Source organism: Macaca mulatta, chromosome X, assembly GCF_049350105.2.
Source record: "Macaca mulatta isolate MMU2019108-1 chromosome X, T2T-MMU8v2.0, whole genome shotgun sequence".
Taxonomy (NCBI): Eukaryota; Metazoa; Chordata; class Mammalia; order Primates; family Cercopithecidae; genus Macaca; species Macaca mulatta.
Genome location: NC_133426.1, coordinates 37,223,698 through 37,242,316, shown reverse-complemented (window position 1 = coordinate 37,242,316; position 18,619 = coordinate 37,223,698). Strand labels below are relative to the sequence as shown.

At 39.2% G+C, this 18,619-nt stretch overlaps 1 protein-coding gene across 3 annotated transcripts in view; it reads right to left on the bottom strand.

Annotated features, from left to right (window-relative positions):
• PRRG1 (proline rich and Gla domain 1) overlaps positions 1-18,619 on the bottom strand; it is a 99,265-nt gene that overhangs the window by 27,668 nt on the left and 52,978 nt on the right. For 2 of the 3 annotated variants that reach the window (NM_001261082.1, XM_028841678.2), the window contains 1 exon segment: positions 11,768-11,818. In NM_001261082.1, coding sequence (NP_001248011.1) covers positions 11,768-11,777 — 10 coding nt within the window. In that variant the 5' untranslated portion in view covers positions 11,778-11,818. 3 annotated transcript variants of the gene reach the window in all.

Below are 18,619 nucleotides of genomic sequence, written 5' to 3'. Positions count from 1 at the left end.
AGACTCTAGGAGTGGATAACTGTCCTAGTAGGACACATATTACATTTAACCAAAAAGCCACATTTCAAAGGTAGCTACTACAAAAGCATTTGGCTATATTTCTCTCCAGCCCACAATAGAGCATAATGGATTTAAGAAATAGAGTTTCATTGATGAGTTTAGTGCTACTGTTAGTAAGCACTAACATGAATTTCACAAATGACTTTTCACTGGTGAAAGAAATGTTGTTTTTATGTGAATTTCCTCCAGAAATGACAGCAGCAGTCAAGGGTTTGCCTGAACACAGTATAAAAATCTAAAGCCTCTGCAGTTTGTACTCTTAGGAATGGTGGCCAAGACTTGATTCCTAAAAGGCCTCATGTTTAGCTGATGATGTGAAGGATTCTTGATTGCTTTAATCTAACTAGATGGGTTAGCTGAATACCATTGCTAGAATGCTGTCACATATGCCTTAGAGGAACTTTTTATCCAAGATATTGTGGGAGATCCTAAATGAGGAAAGAAATAGGATTTCATAGAGTTTATATAATAAGTTATATGGCAGAACTGTGCCATCTCGTTGATAAATGTCTGTGTATAGCAAAATTCGGCCTAAGACTTAGTTGTAACCTGGTAGTCAAATTGTGGGAAGCCTAGACCTCACATGCCTTTAACTATTGGCAGCTACTGACATTTGCCAAAAAGAATGTAGTAATTGTAAAAGCCAAATTGATTTTGATTATATTCAATAAACTCTTGCTATTGATTCTACATGTACATCAATCCCAAAAGAGGTGGTGGGCTGATGCGTAGAATTCTGGAATCTCATTTGCTTCCAAACTGGACTGTTAGCCACCCATGAAATCAGCACATTTTTATTTAGCTTATTTTTTTGAGACAGAATCTCACTCTGTCACCTAGGCTGGAGTGCAGGGGTGTGATCTCGGCTCACTGCAACCTCTGCCTCCTGGGTTCAAGCCATTCTCCTGCTTCAGTCTCCCGAGCAGCTGGGACTACTACAGGGTGCACCACCGTGCCCGGGTAATTTTTGTATTTTCAGTAGAGACAGGGCTTCGTCATGTTGGCCAGGCTGGTCTCGAACTCCTGGCCTCAAGTGATCCACTCGCCTCAGCCTCCCAAAGTGCTGGGATTACAGGTGTGAGCCACCGCATCTGGCTGTGACACATTTTTAATTAATTCATTTATATATATACGAGCTAGATGCTTTAAGAAGCCTCTGAACTCAATGCATACTGCATTGATATTGGTTGAAGTACATGAAATTACAGTTTTTGAAGGCCAAAATCATGACTTCCAGCCATTTTACATGGTTCAACCTAATACATTGAGTGTAGGTTCATATGGTTCAACCTAAAACAGGCCACATTGGAAACACTGGAAGAATTATATACTTCAAAACCATGAAATAGAGAGTGAATGATTTGTCACCATCAGAGAAGCACATAATAGTAGCTATTCCACTAGTTCTTCTATCACTTTCTTTCCTATCTGTTCACACATTAATACAGCCTCAAAATGTGGATGGTAATTAATGGTCATGAGTCGCAGATTTTCAGAACTGAAAGAGATCTGGTAGCTTTCCAAATTTTATTAGTCATAGGATCCTCTGCAAATCAACCTATCATGAAATAAAAACAGATAAAATACAACGTAGTAGAGTTGTTCTGTCTGAAGGAGAGGTGTTATATACCAGGGGCACTTCCTTTTCCTCCCTTCCCTCATGGTAGCCCCTCGGGGGCCCCTTTAGAAGACCTGTGGCTTCACCAAACACATTGGAAACCACTGATCCATCTTAATCCCTTCATTTTACTGACCAGAACACTATACTGAAATCTATAGGTTAAGTGACTTACCCAAAGCCACAGCTACTCGATGATAGGACAAGGACTATACCTTGGTCTCCAGAATCATACTCTGCTCTCCTTTAGACTCAACTTACTTCTATAAAAAACACCATTATATCGAGAGAATGAAAAGACAAACCACCCAGTGGGAGAAAACATTTGAAAAAGGTACATCTGATAAAAGATTGCTATCCAAAATGTATAAAGAACTCTTAAAACAGTAAGAAAACAAGCATATAAAAATGGGCCAAAGATCTTAACAAACACCTCACCAAAGAAGATACGTGAATGGCAAATAAACATATGAAAATATGCTCCACAGCATATGGTCATATGTTACTTAACGGCAGGAAACATTATGAGAAATGCATCGTTAGGTGATTTTGTTGTTGTGCAAACATCAATGGAGTGTACTTACACAAGCCTAGATGGCATAACCTACTATACACCTAAACACCGAGGCTATATGGTATAGTCTCATTGCTCCTAGGCTACAAAACTGTATGGCATGTGACTGTACTGAATACTATAAGCAACTTACTGAATACTGTGAATACTGTAAGTAACATAATGTAAGTATTTGTGTATCTAAACATATCTAAACATAGGAAAGGTACAGTAAAAATGTGGTATATAATCTTATGGGACCACCTTCATATATGTGGTCTGTCATTGAAGAAAACATCATTATGCAGCTCATGGCTATATATCATCAGGGAATTGCAAGTTAAAACAAGAAGACACCACTACACACCTATTTAACTGGCCAAAATCTAGAACACTGACAACATCAAATGCTGTCAAGGACATGGAGCAATAGGAACTCTCTTTCATTGCTGGTGGGAATGTAAAATAGTACAGTCACTTTAGAAGATGGTTTCATGGTTTCTTACAAAACTAAACATACTCTTACCATATGATACAGTAATTGTACTCCTTGATATTTACCCCCAAACAGTTGAGAATTTACAAGCATCAAATCATGGAAAGACATGAAGGAATCCTAAATGCATAATACCAAGTGAAAGAAGCCAATCTGAGAAGGCTTCTTTCTCTTCAATCTGAGAAGGCAAAATTACAGATAATAAAAAGATCAGTGATGGCCAGGCATGGAGGGGGAGTGGGCAGGAGGCATGAATAGGTGGTGCACAGAGGATTTGTTTTTAGGGCAGTGAAACTACTCTGTATAATACTATAATGGTGGGTACATGTCATTCTTTACGCATTTACCCGAACTCATAGAATATACAACACCAAGAGTGAACCCTAATGTAAATTATGGACTTTGGGTGATAATGACATGTCAATGTAGTTTCATTGATTGTAACAAATGTACCTCTCTGGTAAGGGAAGTTGATAATGGGAAGGGATTAAGTGACTGCTTAATGGGAATAGGATCTCTTTTGGAAGTGACGAAAATGTTTTGTAACTAGAAGGTTGCACAGCAACCTTTAGTACATTTTGTAACTATTTTCCTTACAGCACAGCAACCTTCTGGTCACAAAATGTACTAAATGCCACTGAATTATACACTTTAAAATAGTCAAGTCTATGTTATATAAATTTTGCCTCCATAAAAAAAAATCAATAGTGCTAAAGTTGAGAAACCTTTCTAAACTTATGTGCCAAAGGTTATTTTCTTCTTTAATAAGTAAATGGCAGAGAGGATTGCATCAAACACAAAAAGCATCAAGCACTATAATGAGTTTTTAAAAAGTAGCCTGACTCAGTTCTTTTCTTTTCTAGTGAGAAAAACTTGCCAAGAAAAAATTATGGGCCGGGCGCGGTGGCTCAAGCCTGTAATCCCAGCACTTTGGGAGGCCGAGACGGGTGGATCACAAGGTCAGGAGATCGAGACCATCCTGGCTAACCCGGTGAAACCCCGTCTCTACTAAAAAATACAAAAAACTAGCCGGGTGAGGTGGCAGGCGCCTGTAATCCCAGCTACTCGGGAGGCTGAGGCAGGAGAATGGTGTAAACCCGGGAGGCGGAGCTTGCAGTGAGCTGAGATCCGGCCACTGCACTATAGCCTGGGTGACAGAGCGAGACTCCGTCTCAAAAAAAAAAAAAAAGAAAAAAAAGAAAAAATTATGGCAGTTGTCAGCCACAAGCAGATCCATATTACTGTTATAAAATTCTGAAGATAAGAATTTATAATAAATTATTGACATCATCTAAACTAAAGAGGCCTGAATATGTCACCATAATAAAGAGACTCTCAAATCTAATACAGGCAGAAAAATGAAATAATTAATTGACTTTAAGTGGATACCTTCACTTGAACCATAAACCAGGGGAGGTCCCAAATAAAATTAGGCACTTCATTATAAGACAGTTACTTTACAAGGCTTGTCAGTTTGAAGGTTCATTCCCTATTCGACAACATAGAGCTGTACACTCAGTTGAAGTTTAGAATTGGCTTCAACTTAACAATAGTTCAGCAGTGAATCAAATAACTTACGTATTTACTGTGGTGGCTGTAAACCATTTTCCCTTCCACTAAGTCTTGACAACTAGGGGGATATGTTTGAGTTCCTTGGGATAAAGGAGCCCAGCACATGCAATGACCCAGAGGAATTATGCAGCTATGTTGTAATAAGAAACAAAGACTAACTGGCAACACTACCACTGTTTTGCTATAGCACAACCATAAAACTTCATTTATGCTAAGACATTAAGGTCATGTTACTATTAAGTACAGAAAATGAAAATGGAAACTGACTTTTCATATTAAGATTTTATAGACCTACAATTTTCTTCTAAGCTAGGTAGGTAAGACCTATTTCCAAAGACTAAATACTGGAAGAGGAAAAACAGAAAAAAAAAATGCTAAGTTATCTTCATATTTTATTTCGGATTATCCTCCACAAATAAGACCTGCCTGATTGCAATCATTAAGCTATTCCAGATATTGTTTTGTATATAACAAAGCAAAATTATTTTGAAAATTCATGGCTAAGTATTATTCCTATTTTGTGGAAGATGTGTACAAGCAGCTAGCTCATGGTTTGCTATTATCAAGACAACATGACGAACTTCTCCCAGAAGCTCTGTTTTTAAGGTAGATAGTGAAAATAGCCATTAATAACTTCATATGAGGCTAGCAGATACCACAAATTGCTTCCACAGCACTTAGAAGATTCAGTAATAGAAATGTGTGCTAAGATAGAAAAAAATTCAGATGGAAAGTAGCTATATCTTTAAAACACAAATTCTACTGAAACACTGTAAAAAAAACAATAATCACAATTTTTTTTTTTTTTTTTTTTTTTTTTTTGAGACAGAGTCTCGCTTAGTCGCCCAGGCTGGAGTGCAGTGGCGCGATCTCGGCTCACTGCAAGCTCCGCCTCCCGGGTTCACGCCATTCTCCTGCCTCAGCCTCCCGAGTAGCTGGGACTACAGGCGCCCGCCGCCTCGCCCGGCTAATTTTTTGCATTTTTAGTAGAGACGGGGTTTCACAGTGTTAGCCAGGATGGTCTCGATCTCCTGACCTTGTGATCCGCCCGCCTCGGCCTCCCAAAGTGCTGGGATTACAGGCGTGAGCCACCGCGCCCGGCCTCATAATCACAAAATTTTTAAAGCAAGAAAACTGAAAAATATTCATTGTAGATAAAGAGAAGACTTACTGGGAGTACTGGGCCTTTTACCATTTTATCATGAATATACCAGTTGGTCAGAGGAGAAATGAAAAGGTAAAATATAGTTTCAATTACCATCTGAAGATGATTAAAGATAAATACCCTAGAACAGTCATCTGGTATCCATTGGGGATTGGTTCCAGGATTTCCACGGATACCAAAATGCTCAAGTCCCTTATATAAAATGGCACAGTAGTTGCATATAACCTATGCATATCCTTCTGTACACTGTAAATCATCTCTAGATTACTTATAAAACCTAATACAATGTAAATGCTATGAAAATAGTTGTTACACTGTATTGTTTTATTTGCATTTTATTGTTGTATTCTTATTTTTTGTTTTTTTCTCAAATAACTTCAATCCACGGTTGGTTGAATCTATAAATGTGGAACCCACAGATATGGAGGCCTGATTATATTATAATATTTTGTGAGCCTATATATACACATTTGTAAAATCCTCACATTCTCTTTGTAAAAATGTTCTCTACTAGAATTTTACATATAGTTTTATTTATATATGCTGTTCATTTTTGAACCAGTATCTCATCTTGTCATCTCATGCTATTCTGGTGTTCCATGATGCATTATATTCCTTGTGTCAACGAAAACCACAAAGATAAAAACTCATCAGTCAAACGGGTGAGTTTCACATAGGCCAGGTAAGCAGCAAAAGGCCCTTTACTTTAGGCACCTTTCCTTGTGGACTGTGTAGCACAAGCTTCTGAACTGAATTGTTTTGTTACCTACTATGGTCACTGCCAATCAGTGTGGCTGCCTTTTGAATTACCGCAGACATGGACCACTGCTGCTCAGAGGATTTTCATCTTTGAGGCATTCCACCATCTGATACACATGTATTTTAGCTGTTACCCTAAATGTTGATGAACAATGAGCCATTTCCCTTTGCCTTTCTGTCCAGTCCCTCATGATATGTGAACACTGCAGATATTAAAAAATAATTTCTTCTATACCTCTCACAGCAACAGATAGCTCTTAAGTTTTTAATTGCCGGGCGCGGTGGCTCAAGCCTGTAATCCCAGCACTTTGGGAGGCCGAGGCGGGCGGATCACGAGGTCAGGAGATCGAGACCATCCTGGCTAACACGGTGAAACCCCGTCTCTACTAAAAAAATACAAAAAACTAGCCGGGCGAGGTGGCGGGCGCCTGTAGTCCCAGCTATTCGGGAGGCTGAGGCAGGAGAATGGCGGGAACCCGGGAGGCGGAGCTTGCAGTGAGCTGAGATCCGGCCACTGCACTCCAGCCTGGGCGACAGAGCGAGACTCCGTCTCAAAAAAAAAAAAAAAAAGTTTTTAATTGACTTACACACTATTGATGATTAAGACATTCAGAATATGGTTTATTGGAAGAAAAAAACTGGACGTGACATAAGAAGACCTAGATTTGCATTTTGGCTCTCCATTAGTAGTCTGTAGATTATAGATAAGACTTTTTCTTATGAGCCTCAGTTTTATAACACATAAAATGAGGATAATAATTCCTATTTACATCATAGGGTTGCCTTGCAACTCAAGATAATGTAGAGGGAATATCTGTGAGTTACAAAGTGCTCTACAGTGTTAATATCAGAATAATTACAGATTCTTAAGAGTCCCAAAGACTAAGCCCTGTTTAAGAATTCATACATAGTAGGCCGGGCGCGGTGGCTCAAGCCTGTAATCCCAGCACTTTGGGAAGCCGAGATGGGCGGATCACGAGGTCAGGAGATCAAGACCACCCTGGCTAACACGGTGAAACCCCGTCTCTACTAAGAAATACAAAAAATAGCCCGGCGAGGTGGCGGGCGTCTGTAGTCCCAGCTACTCGGGAGGCTGAGGCCGGAGAATGGCGTGAACCCGGGAGGCGGAGCTTGCAGTGAGCTGAGATCCGGCCACTGCACTCCAGCCTGGGCTACAGAGCGAGATTCCGTCTCAAAAAAAAAAAAAAAAAAAGAAAGAATTCATACATAGTAAATGAGATTTCAGTGTCACACACAATGGACACTGGTAGTAGTAGGCTAATAAAAAATTAAATATACAAGGCTGTTCTCATCTTCCCCACCTCAAGATTTAAATTTTGTTTATAATCCTTCATGTCACATAAACGAATGATTCTTCTAACACATATGTACAAATAACTTCTTCATCTAGTATCAAAGAATGCTAAAAGAAATTCACCTCAGTTTTAATTTCTCACCTAAACTGTACAGTTATCCAACCGTGTTTTTTGTTTTCATGCATCCTTAATTTATGTAACGAGGCTAGTGCCATATCTTTGCAATATTTTTCCTCTGTGTCCCTCTGCATGATACATTGGGCTACGTTTGTGAGAATCTTTGCCAAATGCAGGGAAAATTTCATTGTACAGTGCCAGAAAAGAGAAAAATGAGCATACAGTAGCATCTTTTTCTCCCCAATAACAGTGTCAGCAATTAACAAACGTAATCAGGCAAACTAAGCAAAGCTTAGAGAGTAAAGGATAGAGTCTCTTTGAGATTCAGGATATTACAAATGCTTTCAAAGTGGTCAACACAGTGAAAATGCTATCACAAGCTTCTGTATTTGTAAAAGCAGCATTCTTTGAAGCACTTCCCTTATCTCATCACCAGCTTGGAAACATGCCTATCTTTGCAGATTACATTACCATGCCCTGTTCTTTAGCAAGAACTACAGTTGACTCTTGAACAACACATATTTGAACTGCACAGGTTAATTTATATGCAAATTTTCTGCAGTCTCTGCCACTCCTAAGACATTAAGACCAATTCCTCTTCTTCCTCCACTGATTCCATGTGAAGATGACAAAAATGAAGACCTTTATGATGATCTACTTCCACTTAATAGTAAATACATTTTCTCTTCCTTATGATTTTCTTAATAATATTTTCTATTCTCTAGTGTATTTTATTATAAGAATACTGTATGTAATACACACAGCATATAAAGTATGTGTTAATTGTTTATGTTATTGGTAAGGCTTTCAGTCAACAGTAGGCTAGTAGTAGTTAAGTTTTGGAGGCATCAAAAATTATACATGAATTTTTGATTACGCAACAGAGTCAGCATCCCTAGCCCCCACATTCAAAGGTCAACTATATACTAATTGCCTGACCATTTGAACAAAAAGTTGCTGAGACATCTTCTAAACTAAGCACCTAATAGTCCCTTTGCTAGTGACCTGATGAGCAGTCTAAAAATGAATAGAGGAAATGAGAAAGAATGGGTTTCCTTGTCTCAGTGCAGCTCTCTCCTCTATATGGCTATGGCAGTATCCAACAACCACAGCATTCTCCAAATCCACTTGAAGCTTTTGGGATTGGGTGAGGACCAAACATGATGTGCTAATGTTATAGGAGTTACTAAGAAATTATTTTAGGCAGATAGATAGGAAAAGGGGAAGTTTTTCTTTCTTTTAAAGCAGCTCCAGAAACGTTTCTTGTCTAGCAGGAAAGCCCAGGCTCTTAGAGTTGGGCCAGCAAGCTTTGATATGCAAATGCAGGCCATTGGAAACTGGGTCCACACAAACATGGCCATTCCCACCATCTTCTTCCCCTTGCCCCAACATGTTCCTGGCAACATGGCCGTCCCCACATATCCCCACGTGTGTAGAACATCAGGGCACCCTACATTTGCACATTAAAAGGCTAGGGTGGGAGGGCCAGTTTTCTCACAGGCTATGTGAATGACATACCTGGTCAAACCAATCCCCTGAGCCCTATGCAAATCAGACACTGCCTCCTCCAGTCTCCTCATATAACTGGCTGTTTTCCACCACACTCCAGGTTTCCTCTCTCAGCTGGGACCCCCTCTCCCTCTGTCTCTGTAGGCGGGAGCTTCTTCCTTCTTTGTTGCCTATTAAACTCTCCACTACTTAAAACCACGTGTGTCTGTGTCGTTTTATCTAACTCGGCGTGAGACTAAGGACCCTGGAGTTCCCCCAGCCATTGGAGCTGTATCACTACTCTGGAAGCTTCCACTGACAGCTGATTTGCGGGCAGGCCGTGGCATAGATTAGTCCCAGAATTCTGAATAGTGTTTAAAAATTTTATTTAGTTTTAAAAATTCCAAACCATCAGAGATTGCCATCTTTTGTGAAGATTTGGAAAGAACCAGAATAGCTAGGCCTAATCAATTTCCAAGGGAAGCTCTGGAGAAAACAGGAACAAAAGCTGATTCAGCAAGATTCAAGAAGATATTTTCCGTGATTGATCCATAATCCTTGGAGCTTCCTACCAAGGCCCATACAAGGGTGGGGCAAGCAAAATGCAACAGAAGGAGGAACTCTCAGTTGCTTATATGACTCAAGTCCCAGTCATGCTGCCTACAGAAGCATCTGGTCAAATAACTTCATTTTTACCCATTAAAAAAACAATGAAGATATAGTTAGTCAGTAAGGACAGTATGCCCGGCGCGGTGGCTCACGCCTGTAATCCCAGCACTTTGGGAGGCCGAGGCGGGCGGATCACAAGGTCAGGAGATCGAGACCACGGTGAAACCCCGTTTCTACTAAAAATACAAAAAAAAATTAGCCGGGCGCGGTGGCGGGCGCCTGTAGTCCCAGCTACTCAGGAGGCTGAGGCAGGAGAATGGCGTGAACCCGGGAGGCGGAGCTTGCAGTGAGCCGAGATTGCGCCACTGCACTCCAGCCTGGGCGACAGAGCGAGACTCTGTCTCAAAAAAAAAAAAAAAGGACAGTAATGGGCAGATACCACTGCTGTATTCCATTACACTTTAGAACTCTCAAAACACTTTTACATGTATTATCACATTATGCCAACCACAACTTTCTGAGGCTAGAAGTGCAGAATGTATTAATCCCACGTCAGGGATGAACAAACAAGTTTAGGGAGTTTCTAGGATTTGATCAAGGTAGTAGAGGTAGAGCTTGAATTCAGGTCTTTTGTATCCAGTATTCTTCTCACTATACTATACCACACCACACACCAAATCTTCCTCTGAGGTCCTTCATAGCATTCTAATTTTATGATTGTGAAAATTAATAAAATTTAAAAGCTGTTGGAACCCCCCAAAACACTTTAAGCCTTGGGAGAGATGTGACTGTGGTTTCAGTCACATAACATATTTTGCAATTCTGCTTCTTAGGTTATAGTTTAACACTCTTCCTCATTGCTGTTGTTTTGTAAATGAATAGCAAAGACCAGAGGCCAGACCTCCCCCTTTCAGTCACTGATCTTTGCTACTCTTCCTTTATTATCCTGTACCTAACTCAGACCAGATGGTGCCCCAAACAGAGACCCCATGACAATCACATCTTCATTGTGGAATGTTAAATATACCTTTCCTGAAAGAAAAGGACCACCTGGATCAATCAGGTCATTGTAACTATGCAGTAAGCCTTACATAGAAAGATGTTAAAATTCTGTTAAAATATCCTAAACTTTGTCTATTCAAGTCATCCCCAAACTTCTACAATTGGAAACAGTGATTTCCATTCTTTGGAATCAGTGCTTTCCAGATGAGTTCGTCCTCAACCTTTGCACTCGAATAAACTCTTTAAACTAGATTCTGACCCTTTTGATTATTTTAGGTTACCATGATATACATTAATCAGAATTATTTATGAAGTCCCTCTGGTGGCTGCTTAATATTAACAAGGAAATGAACTTAAATTTATCTGTTGTCCACTGCCCATAAGCAGCCTTATGAGAAGGCAAAAATAAACAAAAGGAATTCATCTAATGGTTCGTAATGCTGGGCTTTAAAATAAAAAAAAAAAAATTACAGATCAGCCTCACAGATGATTATTTTTACTACTTTCATTGGCTGCATAGTAGACTATTTTATGTTACTAGCATGAAAACAGAAAACAGAAAAAAGTTGTAAAGAAGCTGGGTTTGGGGAAGGTCTATATATAGAATATATCTATATATACACTATATATTATAGTATATATATCTATATATATACACTAATACATATATACAGACTATATATTAGTATAGATAGTATTATATAGTATATATACTAATATATATAGTATATAAGTATATATACTAATATATACTGTATATATAGTATATATATATTGATCCATCTCTCCCTGTACTGGGAGGTCTCTACAAAAGAAGAAAATCAAAGATCCAGAGAACAAATGTGGTTGATGGTCTTTCTCTGCAAAGCCCTGCTTCAGACAAAAACTTTTTAACACTAACAAGAAATACAATTTAGGTGTCCACAAATATACTATGAGTTAGAAATTTAATTTCCTGACTATAATAGCTACAGAGACAGTCTAAATTACTTAAAAGGGAAGAGAAACTTACCCCTCCCCATGTTTTCTTGTGGTTTCTGGCAGGTCCCTGGATGACGATTCCCTGTACAAAACAGAGCACATACACACAGTCAGATTGACAGAGGCTGAGTGGTTACATCAGATAAGCTCCAGTACAGCTGATGTGGTCAATGTGAGCATTTCATTTCAGTACATTCCAATCTTTCTCCCTTACATAAATGTTTTCTCCCTCACAAACAGATAATCTAACCTCAGAGGACAGAAGCACAATATTCTGGAAGCAGGGGCTCTATATCAACTAACTATGACCTTCTTTATCTGGTACTAGTTTCTGTCCGTGCCAAGTAACAATCCCCAAATTGGTCACACACTCATCTCTTCAGAAAACAGCAATATCAACACAAATGGCAGACAAAAATCCCAAAAGGCCCAATGCTAATAACCAGGCCAGCAAGTTACTAGCTCTCCTGTCTCTGGCTTCCCTTCAATATCATTCTGTGACAAATTCAATAGCCTTTATAGCGTAACATTTTCCCAAATGGTGTAAAACAACAGCATCCCTAATCAAATTAGCCCTGAGGCAAAGCAGCCCACAGAGTTATTTCCAATAAACAGTATGAATCAATGACCATAAACTACTGACAACAGAAACTTTGGAGAAACAAAAAACATACACTGCAATTACAGAGAAAGGGTGTACACAGGGGAACAGAAATTGTTTCCAAAAGATGGGAAAAAAACCCCTCATACATACACAGAAACCAATTCATATCATAATGCTTCATATTCTCACAGGGTTCAATCATAGAGCTATCATGCATTTATTATTCACTTATCATGTTCCCAATGTGAAACTAAGCACCTGAAAGGTAAAGCTATAAGACATAAACTATCAGTCCATTAAGGAATCTATAACCTACTTGAAGTTAAGCAGAGACCATTGAGGAATAAATATTAGACTGAGACCTGATAACCAACTGTGTGACACCTGATCAATCATTTTCTATCGTAAATTCTTTGCAAAAGGAGGAGGCTCAACTATATGAGTTTTCCCAAATTATTCTCCACAGTGTCAGGCCTCTGAGCCCAAGCCAAGCCATCGCATCCCCTGTGACTTGCACGCATCCCCTGTGACTTGCACATATACACCCAGATGGCCTGATGTAACTGAAGAATCACAAAAGAAGTGAAAAGGCCCTGCCCCGCCTTAACTGATGACATTCCACCACAAAAGAAGTGAAAATGGCCTGTTCCTGCCTTAAGTGATGACATTACCTTGTGAAAGTCCTTTTCCTCGCTCATCCTGGCTCAAAAAGCTCCCCCACTGAGCACCTTGTGACCCCCACTCCTGCCGGCCAGAGAACAAACCCCCTTTGACTGTAATTTTCCTTTACCTACCCAAATCCTATAAAATGGCCCCACCCTTATCTCCCTTCCCTGACTCTTTTCGGACTCAGCCCACGCACCCAGGTGATTAAAAAGCTTTATTGCTCACACAAAACCTGTTTGGTGGTCTCTTCACATGGACGCGCATGACACAGTATGTTAAAAAGTGTGTTATTCAAAAACAGGGCTCTCTGATCTGGTAATAGGGCAGAAACTAGTCCCAGATAAAGAAGGTCATAGTAAGTTGAAATAGAGCCCATGCTTCCAATGTAGGAAATACTGACTTAATTTAATCAGGTTTCTTTATTATAAGACTTTTCAGAGCCTTTAAAATGCTACTGAGCAATGGGACAGAAGTACAGTCTCAAAGTATTTAGCTATATAGTCCTTTCTGTAAGCAATGGGCATTTCTCAGGAGTCTTGTTCTTTTGGAAAACTGGACAAGATAACTGCTAAAGTTTCTTGCAGCTCTGAAATTCTGTTATTTTCTAACAACGCATTAATCATATGGAACAAAATTAGCATAAAGTGAATCAAGAAAGACGTCAAGGGGGCTGGATTCTCAGATAATTTTGGAGTTGAAAGGAACTTTAGAAATCATCTAATGACTTCTCATCAACGCATCTTTTTTGAAAGCAGCAGACAGCCCTCAAAAAATTTTATGTGGACCACCAATATATAAAAAATGGGTTAGGGTGGAACTCTTCAGGCAGAATTGGGGTGGTGGGTTGTAGTCTCACCCATTGAGATTTTTTTCTGGAGGTGACCTGGACATACCTCATCAGAAACCTAGCACTATAGGAAGCACAATTTGAAATCCAGTGACTCCTGACCCTTCAGATAAAGCTAGTCTGGGAAACCTTTAGGGAAGTGTTAGAACTCATACCTTTTTACAGGAAGGTTCTCACCCTTCCCAAGTATTATCTCAACTTTAACCGTAACCCATTCAAATCACATAAATGAAATAATCATTATGTCAACATAACTATAAAACCATCCTTACTCCAGGAAATACCAAAAGAAAGTTAATATACTAAAATGTAATCCATGTACAAATGAGAAGCCATGAAAGAGTTAAGCAGGGCAGTGATATAGCTAAATTGGGATTTTAAGAAGACACTTCTGGCAGCAGTAGGGAAAGGAGATTTGAGGTATGAGAGTGGCTTGACCAGGGACAGTGATATCAGAGATGCTAGGTAAATCTGGCAGGACTTCTCATATTTTATTTCTTGTTTATTCTTTAATATTTAATAAAGTCTTTTAGAAAAGAATCAAGCCTATTTCAGTTGTGTTAGAAGAAACCACAAAGGAAAGGGCTGTCAGGCCTGGGCCAGGATTTTCAAAGAGGAATTGCCGCTCCAGAGGTCAGCATGGTGTAAACAACAAGCATCATTGGAGGCAGCTAGCTTCCAGGGGAAGATAAAACCAAGGAGGCAAAAATCAATACTACATGTCAGCCACCTCATCTAGCGTTTCAGTAATAAACCTCCAAAGATCAGCATCTTATTTTAAATAAGACAATTTTCTTACAGCGATAAAAGGCTCAAGGCCTATTACCCATATCACCTCAAACTGCAAACTCCCCCAGGCCCAGGTTACCTCCTTGCTTCTTCTGATGTCATGATCTTTCCATTCTGATCCTCTGCTGTTCTAGTCTCTGGTCTCTTCTTTCAGCTTGTGTGTGTGTGTGTGTGTGTGTGTGTGTGTGTGTGCGCGCACGCGTGTGTGTGTCTGTGTGTGTGTGTTAGTTTTTAATACTTCTCTAAGCAGCAGTATTTATTTATCTTGATTCTTAGTCAGGTCCCCATCCCAAACTAAACGTTACTTCTAAAATAACGGCAATACACTTAAAAACAACAATAACAACAAAGTAGTTTTTAGCCAGACATTAGAAAATCAAATAATCTCTGTTCCATGGATTAACCCACCCTGGCATTACACACCCTCTACAACCAGATTCCACTTTCCTTAATAGCTATACTACACTCCAGCCAAACCAGCCTCTACTCATCCCTTAAATATGTTTTGAACTGGTCCAACTCTTTGCCTCTACTCTTTTCCTCCGTATTATCTACTACAAAAATTCCATTCATCCTTCAATATCAATAGTGATACTTTCCCTCATTACCTGAGTAGAAAGTAATTTCTTTTTCCTTTGAACTCTCATAATGCTACCTCATCCAGATGTTAATATCTTATAGTGTCTATCAGACTAATTCTCAAAGGGTAAGCAATTTGTCATCAACACCTGTATCTAGCCTGGGCAAGGCACTAGATCATTCCCAAAGAGGATTCTAGTGGTGCACACAAACCAGACTTAGGGGAAGTTCATTTGTGCTTAAGTTTCCCTTAGTATAAATGAGTGCTTCAAACTCCAGTAATTCACATACCACCTTAATCAATTTGATCAGTTGTGCTTAATGTATCTGTTGTGTACAGTTACTTAATGTTTCTTTCCATTAAGTTACTTTTTAACTTCAGTATCCACTTTAGCGCTGTCCTATAAAACACTACGCAAAAACATGGGTTTGTCGTGTTCTATATTTTCTAATGTATATAAAATACATAACTCTTAAGGTTATAGAAATGTTTCCAGGTCATACCTAGATATTCAAAGCATATCACAAGTGGTACATTTTGTGGAAGACTGTTCTTTCCTGTCTTCAGTCAATCCAAAAATATTTGGTGAGTGTCTTTTATTTGCCATATGCTATTTTATTCTTCAGAGTAGTGGTTCTCAAATGGAGGCAATTTTCCCCCGAGGGGGCATTTATCAATGTCTAGAGGTATTTTTGTTTGTCACAACTGGAGACGGGTGCTGCTGACATCTAGTAGGTTAGGGCCAGGAACTGCTAAACATCTTACAAATGCATGGAACAGTCCCCTACAAAAAAGAATTAACCAGTCCAAAATGTCAATAGTGTCAAAGTTAAAAAACCCTGCCTTAGAGAAAAAATTGGCAAACAAGAGAGACAAATTCTTTTTTTTTTTTTTTTTTTTTTTGAGTTTACAATTCAGTAACAATGTTATACATGATACTCTCTTTCAGTATTGTATTAGTCTCTTCTCACGTTGCTGATAAAGACATACCTGAGACTGGGAAAGTTACAAAAGAGGTTTAACGGACTTATGGTTGCATGTGACTGGGGAAGCCTCACAATCATGGCAGAAGGCAAGGAGGAGCAAGTCACGTCTTACATGGATGGCAGCAGGCAAAAAGAGAAAGCTGTGTAGGGAAACTCCCCGTTATAAAACCATCAGATCTCATGAGACTTACTCTCTATCACAAGAACAGCACGAGAAAGACCTGCCCTCCATGATTCAATTACCTCCCACTGCGTCCCTCCCATGACACATGGGAATTCAAGATGAGATTTGGGTGGGGACACAGCCAAACCATATCAAGTATATATTCAAGAGTCAACAATCTACAGTTTTCAGGATTTCTTCTCTGTGTGCATTTCTTGTACATGAAAGTCATATTGGCACTGAACAGATTTCCAGTACCACAGCTTTAAAAATTGTAAGGGAAGACTTTATTGATCTTTATACTGTTCATACAGTTTAGAAATGACAACTTAACAATGCAGAAATGCAGTGTTCAGTACAGTACTTAGGTAGAGCAAGCTAATATCCACATTATTAGGACCCCAGCATCACTAAAACTGTCAAAGAACTACATACAGAAGTATGCATCCCCAAATACAGGCTGAAGATTGCAAAGTGGACACTATGTTTTAGATGGAGATCCAGACTGACTTTATATCAATGTCCTGGGAGCTGCTATCATTTCAGTTCAGAAAACACCAAACAAAATACCACTGTATAATATACAGTTGTTTGAATGTTGATTGAATAATTACTATGTTATAATATACTAGGGAAAATGTTAGGTTCTTTTATATATTACTTATCTTATTAGACGCTAAAATTTCCTTAATTTGGGACAATAATAGAATCTGTATCATATTTTATCTACCTTTTGGAAAGTATATCTTTTTTGAGAACCATATCAGGTTTCCTGTTGATTTTTCAATCTGAATTTTTTTTACTATAGTCTTCCTTAATTGTATATATTTAAGGTACATAACTTGATGTTTTCATATCTTTTTTTTTTTTTTGAGATGGAGTCTCACTGTGTGACCTGGGCTGGAGTGCAGTGGTGCAATCTCAACTCACTACAACCTCCGCCTCCCGGGTTCAAGTGATTCTCCTGCCTCAGCCTCCTGAGTAGCTGGGATTATATGCACCCATCTCTACACCCAGCTATTTTTTTGCATTTTTAGTAGAGACGAGGGTTTCACCACGTTGGACAGGCTGGTCTCGACCTCCTGACCTCGTGATTCGCCCGCCTTGGCCTCCCAAAGTGCTGGGATTACAGGAGTCAGCCACTGTGCCCAGCCTTGATATACTTATCTTAATAGACACGTACAAGCATGACCTTTTAAATAATGACATGTTATATACATCCCAACAAAGAGTTCCAACAACAGGTAAGAGCATGGGCTTTGCTATCATACGTATGTGGGCTTGAGGCCTGGTCTGCCAATTACCATCTATCTGATCTTGGGAAAGTTATTTAGCCTCTTTAAGACTTAGTTTGTTCAACCATAATGGGGTTATTAATAGTAGCTCTAATTTCACAGGCTTTGAGGGAGGATTAAATAACAGTTTTAATATTAATAACAGTAAGCAGGACCTATGAAGATGCTAACAAAGATTTGGTATTTTTCCCCTCAAAATGTTTTGGTACAATCTGGTTCTTGAGGTTTATTTTCTAGTTGGTCAATATGGTTCAATACATTAAGTGTAACTATTACTACTTCAGACAGAGAAGAGAGTGACATAAGGTATATTTTGTGAGCTGAATGTTTTAAATTAAAATATGATTTGGCTTCAGTTGCTTTGATGTTTTAAATTTGGAATGATTTAAATTTGGAACTCTTAGAGAACTGTAGGTTCTCTAAGAGTTCCTTTGCCATTTTTGATGTTCCTTAAATGCACTTGCCCCTCTTTTCTTAGCCTTCCCATGACAATAGACTGGAAACTCCCATTCTTGGTAGTTATTCTTCTTCCAGTAATCCTCTGAGATTCAATTATATCTAGCTCTTTATTAGTTTTGAAACACTGCAGGCTACATTTTAATTTGTAGAGGACTTCTATGTTGACTTTACTTTTTAGCCACATGGCTCTCTCATGGTTGATTAGGCAGGTCAATCACTTCACTGTCTACCACGGTGCTTGGATACACCATGACTATAATCTCTGGTTACTCTCCTTAAGGCTTTACCAGTCCCAGGCTCTTGCTCTTCCCCAGACCCCAAGGCCCTTCTAATTTTTAAGGGTAAAAGGATCTAAGGGCCCTGTGGCATACTCTAGAGCAGGTGCTCCCTGGAGTTCATTCCCTCCTTGTGGTGTCTCTTAAAGTCACAACTCTCTTTGGCTATCTAAGAGTTCTTCTGTAAGTGAAAGTTTCATCCTATTTGGCCTCTGGGAG